Source organism: Calidris pugnax, unplaced genomic scaffold, assembly GCF_001431845.1.
Source record: "Calidris pugnax isolate Ruff unplaced genomic scaffold, ASM143184v1 scaffold17, whole genome shotgun sequence".
NCBI classification, from domain to species: domain Eukaryota; kingdom Metazoa; phylum Chordata; class Aves; order Charadriiformes; family Scolopacidae; genus Calidris; species Calidris pugnax.
In genome coordinates, this window is record NW_015090794.1 from 4,870,189 (window position 1) to 4,888,535 (window position 18,347).

An 18,347-nucleotide genomic window follows, 5' to 3' on the forward strand; every position below is an offset into this window, starting at 1 on the left:
GTCGTCTTCAATATACATGTATTTTTCTGTTAGCGATTAGAAGTCTGATGGACATCGTGTACATCTTCCATTCAGTGCTCAGTGAGTCTCTCTGCCTGTACTATTGTTCAAGCATGAAATGGAAAAGTTGACCCTGCTCCCTTCCCTGTACTTTCTACTTGAAGTTTTATTGCAAGTGACCACCTTTTTTCTGATGTCTGGCAAAATACTCTGTCTTTCTTTCACTTGACTACTTACCTGAACCATTATTTGTTTTCTGGGTATTCAGTTCCATTAGTAGGTTGGTCTTCTGTTTTTCCAAGTTTAATTCTTGAGTTTTGTTACTTTCTTGCTCTCACCTTTTTTATCTGCTGTAAACTGCTTAGTTTTAGTATTTAAGTAGTCAGTCTGTTTTCTTCCCTCTTCTCACTTTCTGTATCCCAGCAACTTAGATGTTTCATTCATGGTTTGTGTTTTTCTCTCTGTTCCCATAAGCTATCTGTCTTTCTGTCCCCTCCTGTATCTTTCCTTAACATGTCAGTCAGGAAATAACCTACTCTTCAGTCTTTGTTGGTAAATGTGAGCTCAGTTTCCATGAAAAGCTTCTACATCTATGTTTCTTTATCTCTATGTTCTGCCTTCTTGTTTGGAGCATCTGATATTATACTTGTGTCAGTCCCTTCACCTGATCTTTGAAAGTACTGTTTTTCTCCAGTCTGTCTTTGTGGTTCCCTTTGCTTTATACTCTACCAGTTGTATCATCTAAATATACTTAACCTCCACAGTGCAGTTTACCCAATGTGGTACAGTATTTCCCTTAATCGCAACTTTTCATTTCAATTAGGACTATTTGTTTTTCCACACTTGCCATCACCTCTCATCTTTCTTTTTGTTGTGTTGTTCTACCAAATTCCAGGTTGGCTTTCTTGGCAGACCTGTTTTTTCTCATATTGCATCAGAGCTGTGAAGTGCCTCGAGTAAGATTTGGAGTCTTTGTATGCATTGTAGTAACAAATTCACTCATGCTTTCCCAGTCCTATGTGTCTTCTTTAGGAACTGCATTTACACCACCAACTTTTACTTTCAGCTCTTACTGGTTGTTCTTAGCCATCACTACTCTTTTGTGCTCTGTTCAGTGTCATGTAATTGCCAGAAGGAACACTCCGTTTTACTCATTCTCCTACTGCTTCTTTTTTTGTGATATAAATTTATTTTCTTTCAGTCTTTATTTATCTTTAAGAGGGTCTTCCTTATAATTCCTTCTGTTGCTCTGGTAAAACTCGTGTAGCTAAACTCGGTTCTGGAAAATGATAGTAGACCAGGTTTCTTGGAGAATATTTCTGTTCATACAAGTCTTGAAATAGCTTGATCCATTCCTCCAATACGTTGCTTGCACCGTTTAAACTTTGATGCCCTACTTGGTTAATAATGTTGGTTATGTTACTGTTTTTTCACATTTACTCATATTTCCATTACTCCTTGGATGTCTTTCCATGGCTCTTCAGCTATGTAATGTTTCATCATCCAATATATTATGGACCCCTTTCCCTCCGTCACTTTTGCTACCTTCCCCTTTCCTCAGTTACCTTTGCTGAAATAATCTCTCAGGCGTGCAGTCTTCTGCATCCCATATATAAGCATCGTTCTCAGCCTTAAGCTTCTGCCTCACCTGAACTTCATCCCTTCATTCCATCTGTTCTCACTTATATCCTGCATATTTATTGCAATTTAACATATCCAAATGGTCCTCTCCTATGTCTGTTTTTCTCATAGTGCCATGAGAGTTGGATTAACGAGGCTGTCTCGGTGTGTGCAGCTGTAGTCATAGTAGGCTTTACATGCTGTCTCTACCTGGTTGATGAGCTTTGCAGTGTTGTTACATCAATACAAAATGTGTACTCTTTTGAGCAGCTTTTCAGCCAAAAAATATCAAGAATCTTATCACCTCTTCTTAAAACACGTTCAGCTTTATGATTATACTACTCATCTTCTCCATGTATCAGATCTCTGTGTTGCTGGTACCTAACTGCAATGTACCTAGGGAGGTGATGATACAGAGCAAAAGCCTAGCTGTATGATAAAATTTATCTGTAAATATTGTTCCTGTTTGTGGCACTGCAAAATTAATAGGAAAACTTGCTGTTTCTTCTGGAGATTAAATAGGAGATACATCAAAGATTAATTGCATTTACCAATTATAGAATATTTATGTTAGCCCTTCTAGACTCAGAGCAATAAATAATAGTTTCCTTTTGAAGAGTAAAGGGATAGAAATGTTGGCCTTGATGTCATGTTGAAGGCTTCCTCCAGAGTTGAGGCAACTGTATGAATTCTAGCTTCTGTTGTTTGTGCATCTCTCTTAACAAGGAAGAAAAAGCTTAAAAAAAGACTCTTCAGAGATGGACCAAAAGCCTAACCATTAATGTAATTAACTAATGTAACTGCATTTTAGGGGGTTGAGCGATTGTTTTAGTTTAGTTTTTCAGAGCAAAACTACACAAAATTGTAGCATTAGCAAAAGCTCATAATGCTTACAGCCCTATATATGTTAATGCCACCATTGCTACCTACTGTAACCAGAAGGATCACGAGTGGCACCTATGTTCTTACCTAATGGTTTACCTACTTGATATCATCTGATCTTGCCCAGTAGGTCTGCTCCTCAGGCTCAGTACTTCTGAACAAGGGCATCCTTCCCCATTTATGGCTGTTGTTGGCAGGTAGTCCTCCAGGAAAATAATCCATAGTGGTCATCTTCCCTCTTCCCCTGGTCTTCATTAGGTCACATTTTCATGGAGCAGCCATGGGGTACACCTTCCTGTGGAGGTGAAATACTCTATGTTGCCTGCCTAGCTGAAAGAGTGTATGTGAAATATGCATCTGAGAAACATTCTGTCCAGATTAGGGAACTCATCCTTAATTGAGTCAGTGGCTTGTCTAAATTAGTGTCTTTCTTCAGGTATTAGTCTGCCTTTGCTGTCTAGTCATTTTATCTTACGTATTTGTCTGCTGTATTAAGCAGCTTTGTAAGTATGTTTTAAGTGTTAAGTATGTTTTAAATTACAAGATGTAACTACGTTATCAATACAAAGTTTTCAAAATTTTTTTTTAAATGCTGAATACCTCAGCATGTTTTTATTGACCTAAAAACGAATATGTTTTTAAATTTTATTGAAAAGCAGTGGGTTTTTTCCTGGAAGTGTCCTTTTATTTTCCTTTTCTCTCTAATATAAAGAATTTCAGTATTTTAGAGCTGAAAAAACATGCAAACTTAACATTGCCATGCACAGGGGCATTCTTCAGTTTTGGATTTAGGTAAAACAGTAGCAGAAAGCAGTTAGTAGCAGAAAGAGAAAAGTTGCATATTATAACAAGGTTGTGGTCAAAACATGAATTTTTCAGCCTTTGAAAGGAGAAGGACTCAGAAGGACTTGTCTTGATACAGCTTGGCTATCAATTTAATTATTTTTGCTGTAATGCCCAGTCTTCTACTTCTGTCAGCTCTCAGGATATATGTACCTTTCAGACCTGTCTTCGCCTTGTGCAGAGAAGCTGTCTGTGGATTTCAGAAGCCATCTAATTACAGAACTCCACACAGATAAGGTTCATGATGGGAGATTTTCTGTAGGGATAGGCATAAGTGAATGCGTAGGTAATAGTCGTCAGAGAGAGTAAGGCTTACATTTGTTGGGGGAATTTTTTTGGGGGGGGTTAAGACCTCGTCTAGGTTCATGTCTATGCTTTACCTGATTTACAGGAATTTGAATCTGAAGTTCCTGCTGCTCAGGAGGGAGATTGTGGGATTATACTATTCTGGGGAGAGAGGTATCTCCTCTTAAAATCCTGGTTTGCTTAATTTACTTTCACATTCTTTGGAGCATAGAGTAAAATTAAGGTTTAGAGTTAACCCTAAATTGAGAGTTTAACTGTTAAGTATATAGTTATTCTTGTCTAGTCTGTGTGATTCAGTGTGTATTTTATATTTAAACAAACCAAAGTAACTTTGGCAGAATTTCTCTCCATTATTGTATTGACTAGTTCAGTTCCTTGAGAACTAGCAGATTCTGTTCCCAAACAAGTGCAGAAGGGATTGAAATGTGAGTCATCACCAAGTGCTCTCTAGGCATAAATGTAGGATGCAACTTTTTCCATACTGCCCTTGTGAGTCTAGTTGTAAATCTAGTTTAAGAAAATTGAACTGTCTACTTAAAAAATGTGGAAACAAGCAATGCCCTCAATTCCACTTCAACTATTATGGTAGGATGCTGGCACCTGAGTTCCTAAATTTCAGGTTCTTCAGAATTGTACTTCTAGCAAAAAAATTGTCCAGGCCTGCTTACAGATTCTACCTTCAGTTTAAGCCTTTTATTTATTAAAATATTATTTATTAATCAATGATAATTTTAATATTTAAGAATATCAGAAAACAGCCTTTCAAGATTTACAAACAAGCACTGAGATGCTTTTTGCCAAGATTCTGCATGTCTTTTTCTTTTTCTTTTTGAACTGCTTGGCTTGATCCGGATGAGCTCTTTTTGAAGAGTGAAATATTGTGTAATGCTTGCATTAAACTGTAAATTAAGAAATATATGAATGAATGGAAATCAGGGTTGTCAGAAAGAAAGTATTCCTTTATTGTCAATTAATATCCATTAACTGGAGTGACCTCCATCTGTGATTCATTTTGTGTGTAGGGAACAAACAAGGCTTTGTTCTGGTGTGTACAAACATGTCTCCTTTTGAAGTCTGTATACCTAAAATAGCTCTATGGTACTTTTGTTATCTGCTACTTTTTTAAGCTAATACCAAAAAAATATTTACAAATCTACCAAAGCTAGTGTTGTGTATATGTAAGACTGAAATTAATTTATAATTTTAACTGACTGTGTTACAGAGGGAGACTATAGCTGTAAAAATAAAAAAAATACCATAGAGAATACTAGACACTGTTTTCTGTCTTCTACAGATTTGCTGTTCTTCAAGTCCAACTGTAACATCAAGTTCCGGTAGCAGTAGTTCTTTGTCACCCCTTGGACCTCTTTGTAGACAGAGATCATTAGCAAATGGCATTTTGTGTTCTGAGTCTAGCACATCAGGTGTTTCTTCACCAACATCTAGCTATCCAAAAGCACCAGGCTTTGAACGAGAAGATCAGGTAGGTGAATAATATGGGTTTAGAAATACAAATGTGATCTTAAGTTAAATTGGATTCAGCAGAAAATGTTGTCTGCCTTGTATATCAGCACTGATTTTTGATAATTTAGAACACGGAGTTTGGAATTCTCTTCTTTAGTGAGCTAAACTGCATCAAATTGCTTTAGAGTTGTCACAGGCCAAGAACACTCCTGCAAACAGTCGCTGCAGCTCAGCTGACATGCAGTGAATTCTAACCTTGCACAAATGTTGTGATTGTCATTTTGAGCCTGTGTTGCCAAGAACAGAGCAAGACAAGATAACAATGGGGGAAAAAAAATCATAACTAGGCTTGGCAGGATCCAGTTTTAGTTATTGCTGAAAATTGATAGCAAAAAGATGCATTAATTTCTGGCAATTGACACTTTATCAGTTCCAATCTTTGATTTCAGCCTGTTTCTTCTCCCACCTGCAGCTGCCTCTCTCCTTGGACAAATGCATTGCTGAGACAGACATAGATGATAAAATATAACAAGCCTCTTGAAGAGAGGCATCTGTAGCATTAGCAGTGAGAGTGGTTGAGATTGAAGTCGATGAGGAGTTATAATCCATTAGTCAGGGGGTGAGGAGAAAACAGGCAATGCTAGTGACAGTTGGGAGAGGGGAAGATGGCTTTTTTTCAGGGATGTGAAACAGCTTTGTTGGCCTGCAAGAAAAAAGCTGAAAGCTCAGGGTTTGTCTGTTAAAGTTAATTTTTTCTCACTCTATTAGAATACTGATTACGCTTCTGAATTGTGAGAAAGGAACTGTTTAAAAAAGTGAGCTCCAATGGCACATAAAATAAGCTGCAGCCAAGCTGATCAGCCTTCTTGCAAAGCTGTGACTCGGCAGAATTGATTTCTGTAACCTGAGATGTACAGAGAAATGCAGAAGTAAAAGACAGAAAAAGAATGAAAGGAAGGAAGGTGGGTTTTGAAATGGTAACTTCTTGTAGGTGCTGGCAAGATCAAAACCTACAACTTTAAAGTTCTGCAGGCAGGATTGCTTCCTTATGTGTAGGGGTTCAGAAAAACTACAGGTTAGAGAGCTGGTCATTGTGACGGGAAAGATTTCCATCTCCCATCACAGGGATCAAGTGATCATTGATCAAATGTCACGGAAACGAGGCGCTTCCAGTATCAAATGGCTGCTTTCTGGGCAGGAGGCAGCAATAATTGAGAAATGATGCAACTATTGGTGAAGATCTCTTTTGCTGGTTTGGTGACAATTAGTGAATAATGTGCTACTACAAAGAATGTGCCTCAGCGTCGGGAACATCATGTGCTTGCCTTTTAGTGGCCACATTGTACCTGTCTAGAGAGAAAGCAGTGATGGACTTCACAATTGATAAAAAAGTGTCTAGAGTGGTGAGGAGTTGTTACTGCTAGGGCATTCTCACTACAGGACAGATTAGGAATCTCTCAAAAGAAACAAGGAACAGGCACAACAAGAGTGCTCAAAGGCCGCAGAAAGAACCATTTTTTCTAAGGTGGCAGCACCTTTTAGCGTTCACTGCAATTTGGGAATGTCACTGAAAATTATTGGCCTGAAAAGAACAGATTCTTTGATCCTGCTCTGCAAGAACACAGTGGGCAAAGGGAAATTGCTTAGAATTCCCTTTCATTTATGTATGTCTCACGTGTTTCAAAAGTTACCTTATTATTAAATGGTGTTCAAAGAAAATCTGCCCTTATTTTTGAATAACTCTTTTTTGGTTATTTGTAGCGTGATCACTTTAAGGAAAAATCTAGGCATTTCCACTCAAACTTTTGGCTACCTCAGGCTTCTGTCCCACCAGCCTCTTGGAGAAGTATTCCCCAGCTGGTGAGCATTTGGGACATGTTATTTCTGTCACAGCATCGTGCTAAAATTGCTACTCAGTTTTTGGACCAGAGTTGTTTTGCATGTGCTCTATTATGCACGTAAGTGGAACAATTGCAACCGCTGTTCCTTTTCCATGTAGATTTACTCTAAGCATTAAAAGTTAATTATCAGTATGAGTCTGCAGATAGGGAAATGAAATCAAACTATTGAAGATACCATTACAGAGATGCCACTGACCCTTCATAAACTAACAATATATTTTACAGCAATGACTCTTTTAAGTTCATGTATTTCAGAGATTTTAATTCTTTCAGGCAAAACATCGAAGCTTCCCAGCTGAGAATCAGCAGAAAATAAATGAGCAAGACAACAAGCAGGTATTGCCAAAAGCTGAACGCTGTAAATATTTTGTCCTTTTTGATAATTTATTAATGTGGTATTAAAGTTATGTGGCACTTTACAACATAGTCTAAGGAAAATTTATGCTCACTGACAGGACAAGAGTCAATGGGCACAAACTGAAACGATGGAGGTTCTGTATAAATGTAGGGAAATACTTTTTTACTGTGTGTGTAAAACTGAGCATTGGAACAGGTTGCACAGAGAGGTTGTGGAGTCTCTCTCCTTAGGGTTATGGAAGAGCTGTCTGGATGTGGTCCTGGGCAGGTGGCTCTAGGTTCTGTGGAAACGTGCAATAGATGTGTGCTGCAGGGAGTAACAGGGATGAGTAGAACACGAGGCAATTTGAAGACGCTTTTGATTATAGCAAGTCCATGGCAGAGTTTTCACAGTGAATTTTTGGACTAACTTGATTTGAGGACGGCTTGATAAAATTTAAGGAAGGCCAGAAGGAAGATGATGATGATGTTCATCATCTTCAAGTGTCAGATGCTCAAAACTACAAAAATGGATAAAGTGACAGGGAAGAGGGTATAGCTTTGACCTCTCATGAAGGTATATCCATCAGGTGTTAGAGGTCATTCCATATATGCAAAGGAGTTTAAAACTTTGCCAGCTTTGCACTGCTAGAACAAGAGCCCTGATGCTTTGTTAATGACAATGATCAAGATAAATTAGAACAGAAGTTTAACATTTGCCATTTGTGCAGCCACACAGGAGTGTATAATCCAAAGTGAATCTAAAAGGAATTAATATACTGGAAACCAAGTCCCTGTAGATTTTGTGAAGTTATTTTCCAGTTTAGAATATGACTTGGTTACATTTTGTTCGCATTTCTGACATTTTATAATTTAAATGTGTGACTTGTATGAAAAAACTGTTTGGCTAGAAAGAAGCACAGGTACAAGTCATTATATAGCATGATACATGTGTGCAGTGCAGTCATGCTTCTCAGCTACTTAAACTGAAGATCAGTTTATGCACCAATTGCATTTAGATTAAATGAGAAAATTTATGGATCATAAAATAATATAGACTACACTTTGCGTTTGAATGCATAATAAAAAGGGACATTTCCTCAAGAAGTATTTTCCTTTTGAAAAGCAGCATCAAACTTCAGCTAACTAATTACGTTTGTAGAGCTTATTGGCAATACCTTATTATTTAAATACCTTTTTTCTGAAAGCATGGCCAGCCACATTGGAGAAATGCACTTGCTGCATTAATAAGAAAAATTAGCCTAATCTCTTCATTCAGAGAATTCTTCTGGATTTCTGTGTTTGAATTAAATTACTACTTTAAAAAATACATTCTGTTTATTTTAGATGTTTGTACATACATCTGCATAAGGGTGTTTGTGTGTATATACATACGTTGTTTGTTTGGGCTCTTTTTTAACAGAACCATCTCAGTGTTTTTTCAGCAGTTAACCCACTTGCTTCAAGTATAACTTCCAGTCTGGCCTCCAGCGTAGGATCAGATAGTTCATCTCCTACAACTGTCTCTGCTATCGGTGCCAAAGCTCTCCCATTCTATTCTGGCAGTAACACAGTTGAATCAGTAATAGGTAAGTCTTAACATTTAATCTCTGATTGTACCGTGTTTTGTTGTATTATTCAAGTTCTTGTTTCAACGTAGGTTCAAAGAGCTTATTGGTAAAGACAGTAAGGTACACACCTGTTTTATTGTATGTAATTAAAAGCAATATCTGAAATTTAATTTAAATGTTTCCATCCAAAATAGTTATTTTTCACAAAATCTCCAATGTGAGTATAGGAATGAGTGAATGGGACATTTAAACTGGAATTTTGGTAATAGTATTGGCCAGTGATACAAAAAACAGGTAAAACCTGCATAGTGCAACTCACTGTGTTGCTGGAAGTAAAAGTATTGTTTCCTCAACTTCTGTTGGTGGGCAGAGGAGATTTGGCTTCTGTTTTTTTAATGCTACCATAGCAGGTGCAATTACAGATTTTGCCATGATCACATGAAAATGGGAGATTTTTCTTTGGCTGACTGCATATTCTCCTGTCTGGTTATTTGTATGTTCAAGGACAAAATCTTTTGTTCACAGTATGAGGGCCAGGTCTGAAAGGACACAAAGAGGAGCAGCCCTTGGTTTACGGGTGCACAAAACAGATTCTGGAAAATACTCACTTCCAAAATTTCTAAATTTCTGTTGTTAGCTCCGAGCCTTTCTCATGCTTCCAGCCAGTGAGGCTGTTTATGTGCAAAGTGGTAAAAGGAGATAAATATTTCAGTAATACTTAGAAACTGGGAACTTCGAAACTGGTCATGGTATTCCTGCTGTGGTCTCACAGGTGCTGGATATAGAGGAATAAGCACTTCCCCCAACCTGCTGGCTCCACTTTTGCTAATGCAGGCCAATATGCTGTTAGCTTTTATTGCCACAGAACATGCTGAACGGGTCATTCATCAGAATTCCTAGTACTTTTTCTGGAATGCTGCTTTTCTGATCATTCATCCCCCAGCCAGCGCTGTTGCAAGGGATTATTCTGTCCCAGATGCAGCATTATTGTATTTGCCTTTGTTGAACTTCATGAGGTTTCTGTTCTCCAGCCTTTTGAAACCTCAGTCCTGGCATCACACGTATCAGCTGTTCCCCTTAATTTAGTGTTATCCGCAAAATCCTTGAAATTTGTGGCACTTCTGCACGGAATGTGGTTTATTCAGGAGGCTGTGGCAGGGAAAGTCGTGGTTTGAAAGATGCTGCATTTCACATTCTGTGGTGTAAGTCACGTGAGCAGGGAGTTGCTGTGATTAGCTGGGGCACTTGAAGCTTTCTGTGTTTAAATCGATGTGTAGCAGCGACCAGGAGACTGCAGGCAGTGAGTCAGCACTTCGGCATGGTAAGTTAGGCATTCGCTCCTTTAATTTTTTTAGGAAAGAAATCTATGCAGGATATAAATTCTGCAGTCTCACAAGGGTCTAGCTTGCTTTCTTTAAAGGCTTGTTTTGATGATCTGTGTGTTAGAAAATAAATTTTAAATTCTTATTAAATTTCAGAACTAGAATGAGTAGAATTTTAGGTTTAGTTCTATGCAAGTAATGTAATTTCATCAGCTTACAGTTAATATTTTAAGATATACTATGGAATGAAATCACATTTTTGTCAGGATAAACATTGCTTTTGGGATAAGTAGAGGCTAGTTGGCTGTGACAAGTTACTCATGTAACAATAAAACCCACGGTCTAATTTCTGTATATGAGATGAGGTGCTAATTCAGTATAATTTTTAAAACATGATATGCTAAACAAGTATTGCAAAGTCATTTAAGCAGCTATGTTTCCCATGACCTAGTGTGATTATATTACTGAGCATAAGAGACTTTTGATTCCTCTAAGTTAGAATATGCCTCTGCTTCTCTACAGATGATTTTCTGAACCAGTTTTCAGTATGCTGTGTTTATTAACAGAAAATGAAGTGTAAAGTACATGTCTCATGTATGTATAAGTTAGTGTCCTTTATGATAACTGTGTAATCTTGGGTTTTTTTCCTTAGAAGAATTTCATAGATACATAAATTCTTTTTTCCCGAGTTCTGCTTCATGCATATGCAGGATGGCATTGAAAATAAAGTACTGCATGTAATCTGAATAGAGCAGAAAATTAAGAAGTTATTGTAGAACAGAAAATAAATACATAGTGTTCTTGTAGGATGTGGTAGATTGAAGAATCATAAAAAAAAAGGGATAGAAAAAGAGCTGCAGCAAGGGAAGGGACTGGGTGATTATGGGAAATGGGGATGAATGGATTTGGGTAAAGGGTTAGGGGAAATGCAGGACAAATTAGCAAGGACTGAGGAGGCTTTGTCAGACAGTGGGGGCTGTAGCCCTTTCTGTGGCCCTTTATCTTGATCTCATAGGGAGCTCCAAGCTCTCTCTGCTCCCTGAGCAATAGGTCCCAAGAGCTGGGGAGGAGAACAGTGCAGGGCAGCTGGCAGTAAATATACTGATTAGACAGAACTAGAATTTAGCATTGGGGCGTGGACAGTATGCTGAAAACTGAGGAATGATAGAGTAGAAGAAGGTATATTGCTGCAGTCTGCATCTGTCAGAGTCAAGGGAGACTGGTTGAATTGTCTGGTTTTGTTCTGGTAAAAAAAAAAAAAAAGAAGCATAATCTGAGAACAAAAAGGCTGCAGGGTATTTGAAGTCCTGTAATATTAAAAAAAAATAAAAATAAATGAAAATATTTTTGAAGAGAATAGAGAAATTAGGTAAGCAAAGTGTCAAAGGAGACAGATTTGGAGAGGAATAAATAGGAATGGGCAGCACTGAAGGGAAACGACTCAAAGGGTAGTAGGGAGAAGGTGGGACCTTGAACGTTTGGAGGACATCTGCCAGCCTGTTGTCTATGTTAGGTTCTGGGTGGGGCTCCCCTGGTTTTGGTTCCTTCCCTGCTTTCCATTGGATGCTCAAGCCTGGGGATTTTGCCTGTCTGGGAGACTTGCCATTCAAGGAAAAGCGGTCTCTCCTTTTGCTTCCCATATATGTTGTGATCTAAAGATGCTGTCTGTGTTCTCTCCCTGCGCTCCGCTGACTTTCCACCATGTGAAGTGGAATCTGGGAGAGAGGGAAGGTATCAGAAATTGAGCTTCAAAGTCCAGATAATAAACAGTAAGGAGTCCATATAATAAACATAAAAAGTGTCAGTCCTTTTTATGGTAGGGCAAGTGGCAGAATGAGTTACACTCAAGGAGAACGAGACAGATTAGTGATTTAGTAAGGATACAGGCTGAAATTCAATCCACTGCTTGAGCAGTATGATTTCTGTCAGCCTCACTCCGTTCTGTTCCTGCTTGTTGTACTTGCGCAGCAACATACTGAGCCAGACACTGCAAATAACTTCAAATATTAATAACATCTGGGTGATGTGGGCAATTGCAAAAGCTTGAAAAAAAAGCAGTTTGTTTTCCTGTTTAAAGATAACGATGGTGCTCATAATGAGATTTTAAAGCCTCTCTTTTCATGATTGAGAGAATTTTGAATTTTTTGAAAGAAGGTGGAACGGCTTCACTTGGTGAAAGTGAGAGGGATCTCTCAGAATATCCTGCAGCTTAGTGATGAGAGGTTTGCTCTCACAGGTGTATGGTGCTTTTGCACAAAGGATGTTGAGGCAGGTTCATGTGTGTGACGATTTATTAGTGGGTTGCATAGCTGATGGCACATAATGGTGAAAATTATTTCCAGATAAATACAAAAACGTAAGAAAAGAGAGATAGAAGAAAGGGAAGGAGAAAACTGTCCCAGAGGCCAGGTGGGAAAAGCAATGACAGGCAGAGCAGACGAGCACCCTCTCTTGGGCACCCTCTCCAGTGCAGTGTCTGGTTCTCTCCCACATAATGCTTTTCCCATACTAACTGTATTAACTGTAGGTTTCCTCCAGACTGTCCCAAACTCCTTATGGGCTCTTCCTGCTTATGATGTTATTAGTGTTAATTGAAGCACACGCTGGTCAGTGGATGTGTGCTAATTGGTTGCTGAGCGCGTCCAAATATATTACTGGGTCCCTCATACAAATGAAAAGCTACAATCAGGAGTAGAAGAGGAGAAACGCAGTGTGATTCTCACCCCAGTGGTGGGTGCCAGACAGTGAGCATAACAAGCATGAGAACAGGCGAGGAAGCACATAGCCCCAGAGGCTCTGGAAGGCGAAGGGTGAAAGGCAAGATGGGCAGGGGAAAGTGTTGGAGATGAAAGGCCCTTACCTGTGTGAAGGCACAGTGCAGCAATGGAGATCCCAAACCCAGTATGGAAGAGGGGCTTTTAATCTGGGTTTCAGACAGCACTTGTGGCCACTCTAAGCCTTGAGTCATCAAGTAAAAGGAAGCCCTTACTCTGCTCCTTACTGTAGTGTATAGAGGGACTGGCTTAGGCACCTCTCTCTGCTAGGTTATTGCTGGAAACCTTGGAAAAGCTAGGGTGTAGCCCTTCAGGCCAAAATGGTGATGCAGAGAGAGCTTCCTCCCTGTGACTGCTGGACACCAAGCTGCTCTGGTGTACTGCAGAAAGATAAGGAGTATTGTTTGGGCACAGCTCTGTACTAATAAAGTTGTGTTGCTTTTGAGACCAAGACTAGTCACTTCACAAAGAGCTACGTTGACTCTCAGGTATGTTTGTTGTGAGCATCATTGTGTAGTATGTGAAGTTTATCTCTTGGCTGGTAGCTTGTTCTGGCCAGTTTAGGCTGCTTCCTGCTGGGCACCCTTCTGTGCATCCTACTTCTAGGTCTGGAGCTCCCTTCATGTATTACCTGGAGCTCCGAGACTCTGCAGCCCATTAGACGGCCTCAGCAACATGAGACAGTGCCTACACATAACAGCATTGCACTCATCTCACATTCATGATCCAAATGATTCCATTTCTGATCTTTAGCACTTTTACAACTGTCTAGTATTTCTGCCAAAGATTTTCTGGAGGTTACAGTGCCTAATGTTTAGGATTAGGCTGAGAGAGAGGAATCAGTCTAATTCCAGAGGGATCAAGAGATCCCTTTTGGATCTTCTGCCAGTGTGTCTTTTATTTATGTTTGTTCCTTTTCCGCTTATTTAGGCTTTATGTGAGTTTTTAGTAATGATTTTCAACGTAAACCTAAACATTCTTTATAAAGGTGATCACTATCACTGACTACAGTGACTGGGACAGTCACTTCCCTACTTGTAAAATCAGTATTTATCCAGACTTCTCACCAGCTTAAAGAGCTGCAATAGTCTAGATAGGAGTTTTCCCTTTTAGAAAATACTGTGTGTCTGTAGTGTGCTTAAGATTATGACCTAGATGTGAAAGCCGTATGATGGAAGCACTAAAAAAATAGTCAGTTTCCTCTTTTCAGCCATCATGACAGTTCTATGGATAATTCAAGGATAATTCATTGATACAATGTTTTGCTTAACAGGTTCTGCTTTAGATCTGCATTTTAATGATGTGAACGTCGCATCCATAGATAGAGAATTAGAAGATCAAGAAGGCAGTGACCTTGGATTAGCAAGTAAGAGGTCCAATTTGTAAAATTATTTAAAATATCCTTCTTTCTTACCTTTCCAAACTTTCACTCATCAAATAGTTACAGACTGCAAAGACTTTGAAAAAAAAGTCCTCAGTTTTCTTCTGGCTGTTTAACTTTATGGTGTAAAGGGATTGCACTGCTATCATTCTGTCTGTATTTTGCAAGGGACCAGTCTAGTAAATGTTTTGTTGTTTATTTGTTTTTATTTTAACGTGCTTAATGACATGGGCTGAGGGACAGACGAGTTGATGGAAGGACTTACGCGCGCTCACAGGAAGGCATTAGTTCCCACGTGCCGGGTGCTGTGAAGTCTGGCAGCAGCCAGTCTGTGCTGTGGGGACTGACAGCACTTCCATGGACAGGTGGTTCCTGAGGGGGGGAGTGGGGACAATTCCTGAGGAGAAAGAGCTCACAACATCTAGGATTTCAATACTTGCAAATTAGAGACTTAATCTTTCTATGAATCTAACCTGGAATGAGCAATTTAATTGAAGGTCTGCTGGGAAGTATTCATCCATTATTGGTCACGATATTCCCCTTCATACAGACCTGGAAAGAAACTGATAACATGTGAGCTTTCAAATTTATTTGACTAAATTTTTATTAATTTTTACTTTGTTTTCATACAGTGTTAAGTACATTTGACGTTTAACATCTGCTGAACAAAAGCAAAAGTATGTGAAGTCTGATTATAATATAATCTTGTATGATTTTCAGGGTATGTAGTGTCACTTGCTTAACTCTAGTTTATATATTAAAATTAAACCCAAATTTTTCTTAATCCTTTAAGTTCCGGTTTCTCCGCTTGCATTAGTTGTTGGCTGTAAAAATGAGTAAGTTGAGTAGCCTGATCTGAAAAGTGTTTTCTTTCTTTGTAGCTGCAGATGAGGCCACTGCTGTGTAAAGCTACAAATTCAGTTTTCAGGCACTTGGAAAACTACTTTCAAGTGTTCAATTTAAAAAAAAATATTTTTGCAATAGGAGATAAATAAAAGTTTGAGGGTTTTTAATGGAAGGTATTTGAATATATGATTTAATTTACATTTGACATGCTTTTCAGAAAAATACTTACAGAGAACTGTGAGCTGCTTTGGAACAAATGGTATTTTTTTTTCTTTTTTTCTTCCCTAACACATACATAGGTCAAAGATTACTAGGAAGTTCAGCACCTGTCAATATTCCAGGCTCTCTTGTCCGTTCCTCATCTTTACATTCATCATCATCCCTTTCAACCTCTCCGCTCAGTTCTCTTTCACAATCGCTGTCTCAGTCTTTTGTTTCATCCACTGCGGCTCCGCACCACCAGCAGCCTCAGCCTTTGAAAACAGACCATAGTATGTTGGGCACCTCGGCCTCCTCGCACAACTCTCTGGGTAAGTTGAAGGCTGCACTTTTGAGCATTGTAAGAGGGAACTCAGTGGCAGGTAAGAAATGCTCAGTTCAAGGCTTTAGGTGTGTTTTATGACTTACCCGGCCAGCAAAGCCCGCTATTGTAATCCATGACACTAGTGATAATGGAGTTATAGGTAGTACGTGGAAGAAAGTTCAAGGAGTGAATTTCTATTCATAGTGAAGGGAAAAAAAAGGAGATATTTGCAGAGATGTCTGAAAGGAGTGAAATACAGCACTTGGCATATAGGCAGCAGGAATGCATTTTTGCTGCAGCATTTTGCTAAAGGAAAATACAAAACAGAAAAAATTAAAATGATGTATGAGCTGCCAGGAACAAAGGTTTTTTTCTATATAAATGAATTCCCACTCTTCCTTCTCCTCTTGTGGACTGTTCTGTCTTTTAATAAAAGCGGCAAGAAAAAAAACATGTGGTAAGTCTCCCGAATTGTTCTAAATACTGTAAACATTTTCCAGACTATCACATTTCTGAAGGCAGTGAAATAATGTTATGAGTCTTGCAGATAAAAGTATAAATTTTGTGTATGTGGCACATGTGTTTTGTTCTGCCTGTGAAACATTTTGCAGCAGGGGGTGCAGAAAGATTATTTTTTCCACCTTTATTTTACAGGTTTAAATGGTGTTACAGGCAGCATTTGGGACTTTGTAACTGGGAGTTTCTCTCCTAGTCCATCCCCAGTACTAAGTAGTGGCACGACCCCCTCAATAAGTTCAAACACCAGTGGGAACGAACTGACTCGAGTTAGACAGGAACTTGATGATGCCAAGAGAAAACTAAAACAATGGGAAGAATCTTGGCAACAAGTAAAACAGGTATGCTAATGTATGGTAATATTAATTAATTTATTTTTAACAAAGAAGCGGTGTCTGCTGCTTTTTCTTCTTACACATTTTCATATCCTTGGACCCAGAGTTTTATTGCAGTCTGTCAAAATGAGCTGGTGGCATAAAGGAAACTGAGCTTTTTAAAGGGCAACTCATTTTCTGAAAGCTAATCTGCCTCTCTAGACCGGGACACTTGCACATATTCAGGATAGGGCTGAACAGTGTCAAGTATCTATATAACTGCCAGCCTCCTGCATTTTCTGCAGTCCTTTCCTGCCCCTTGCACTGCGCTCTCTCTGACAAGGCGTAGCTAAGTAGCTGCACTAGATTTTGATAGTTTTCAGTGTCTCTTGACATTAAATTATGAATTTAACATTTAAAATGTGTTCCATTTCTAGAGCTCTGAAAAGGCTTCTGGCTGTTTACAGACAACTAACAGTGACATAACTAAAAATTACATTAAGACAAAACAAGAGCAGTTGTTAATTAGAAGGTAGGATAAGTAGGGAGAAGCATTAAATTGACAGTAAATGCATTGTTATGTCTAAAATTAGAGATTACCTGCGTCTTTGAAGGCTTTTGAATTTGCTCTTCTGTTGTTAATTTAAAAAAAAAAAACCATTTTTAATGTTCTGGAACTCTGTTTCTCCCAGGCATGTGATGCATGGCAGAAGGAGGCTCAAGAAGCAAAAGAACGTGCAAACGTCGCAGATGCGGACAAACAACTCGCTCTTCAGAAGAAGGAGGAAGTGGAAAATAAATTGAAAAAGCTGAAGGCACAATTAGCTGCTTGTCTATCTACTACATTACCTTATATGAAAAACTATGGCGATATAGAAAAGATATCCTTGCCAAAGCTCCGTTCCTTACAAAATCGGCTGCACTTAGATTTAGAAACAATAGATGAGGTGAGTTTCTTCATCTGCATAACTATTTTTGATTAATTGAAACTGGCAGCTCAATAACCTTCAATGACATATTTATGCCAGGTTTCATTTCAGAGTGTTAAGTCTTTCATTTCTGGACTAGAGGATGGGTCAGGTTTCTCAGCCTAATGGATTCTTCTAAGTTTCTGATCAGCTATTGGAACAAATTACAGGTGATTCACAAGACTTCTTGGAGGAATTGAAAAAAAACATATTTAAAGCCAGCTTTTACCCCCAATGTTTTGGGCACTACCTAAATAAATGAAAACAGATACATGCCTTTCACTTGTTTAGAAGATAGATGGTGAGGTTCCCTGCTAGGAGTTTGTGTAGTCAGAGAGGCCAGTACAGACTTGGAGCACAGAGTAGTTAACATCAGAAGGGTCCTCTGGAGATCATCCAGTCCAACCCCCTGTGCAAAGCAGGGTCAGCTCAAGCAGGTGGCTCAGGGCCTTGCCCATTAGTGCTTTAAGTATTTCCAAGCACGGAGAGTCCACCACCTCTGTGGGAAACCTTTTCCAGTGTTTGACCATCCTCACAGTAAGAAAAGTTTTTTTTCTTATGTCTATGTAGAATTTTCTGTATTTTAATTTGTGCCCTTTGCCTCTTTCACCGGATACCTCCGAGAAGACTCTGTCCTACTCCCTCCCATCAGGTATTCATACACACCAGTAAGATGTCATCTCTTCTCAAGGCTAAACGATCCCAGCTCTTTCAGCCTCTCCTCCTATGTCAGATGCTTCAGTCCCTGAATCACCTTTGGGTGATAATTGCTGTTCTTCA

At 38.9% G+C, this 18,347-nt stretch overlaps 1 protein-coding gene across 6 annotated transcripts in view; it reads left to right on the plus strand.

Annotated features, from left to right (window-relative positions):
• Positions 1-18,347, plus strand: part of UNKL (unkempt family zinc finger-like) — a 47,079-nt gene that overhangs the window by 21,967 nt on the left and 6,765 nt on the right. For 5 of the 6 annotated variants that reach the window (XR_001411292.1, XM_014936429.1, XM_014936424.1 and 2 more), the window contains 7 exons: positions 4,946-5,134; positions 7,290-7,352; positions 8,776-8,941; positions 14,293-14,385; positions 15,546-15,776; positions 16,424-16,626; positions 17,292-17,546. Coding sequence is in view for 5 of the 6 variants with exons in the window: in XM_014936429.1 (XP_014791915.1) it covers positions 4,946-5,134; positions 7,290-7,352; positions 8,776-8,941; positions 14,293-14,385; positions 15,546-15,776; positions 16,424-16,626; positions 17,292-17,546 (1,200 nt within the window). In the remaining variant the exon portion in view is untranslated. Of the gene's footprint in view, positions 1-4,945; positions 5,135-7,289; positions 7,353-8,775; positions 8,942-9,775; positions 10,245-14,292; positions 14,386-15,545; positions 15,777-16,423; positions 16,627-17,291; positions 17,547-18,347 lie in introns of those variants that run through there. The other variant, XM_014936428.1, reaches the window with a different exon arrangement.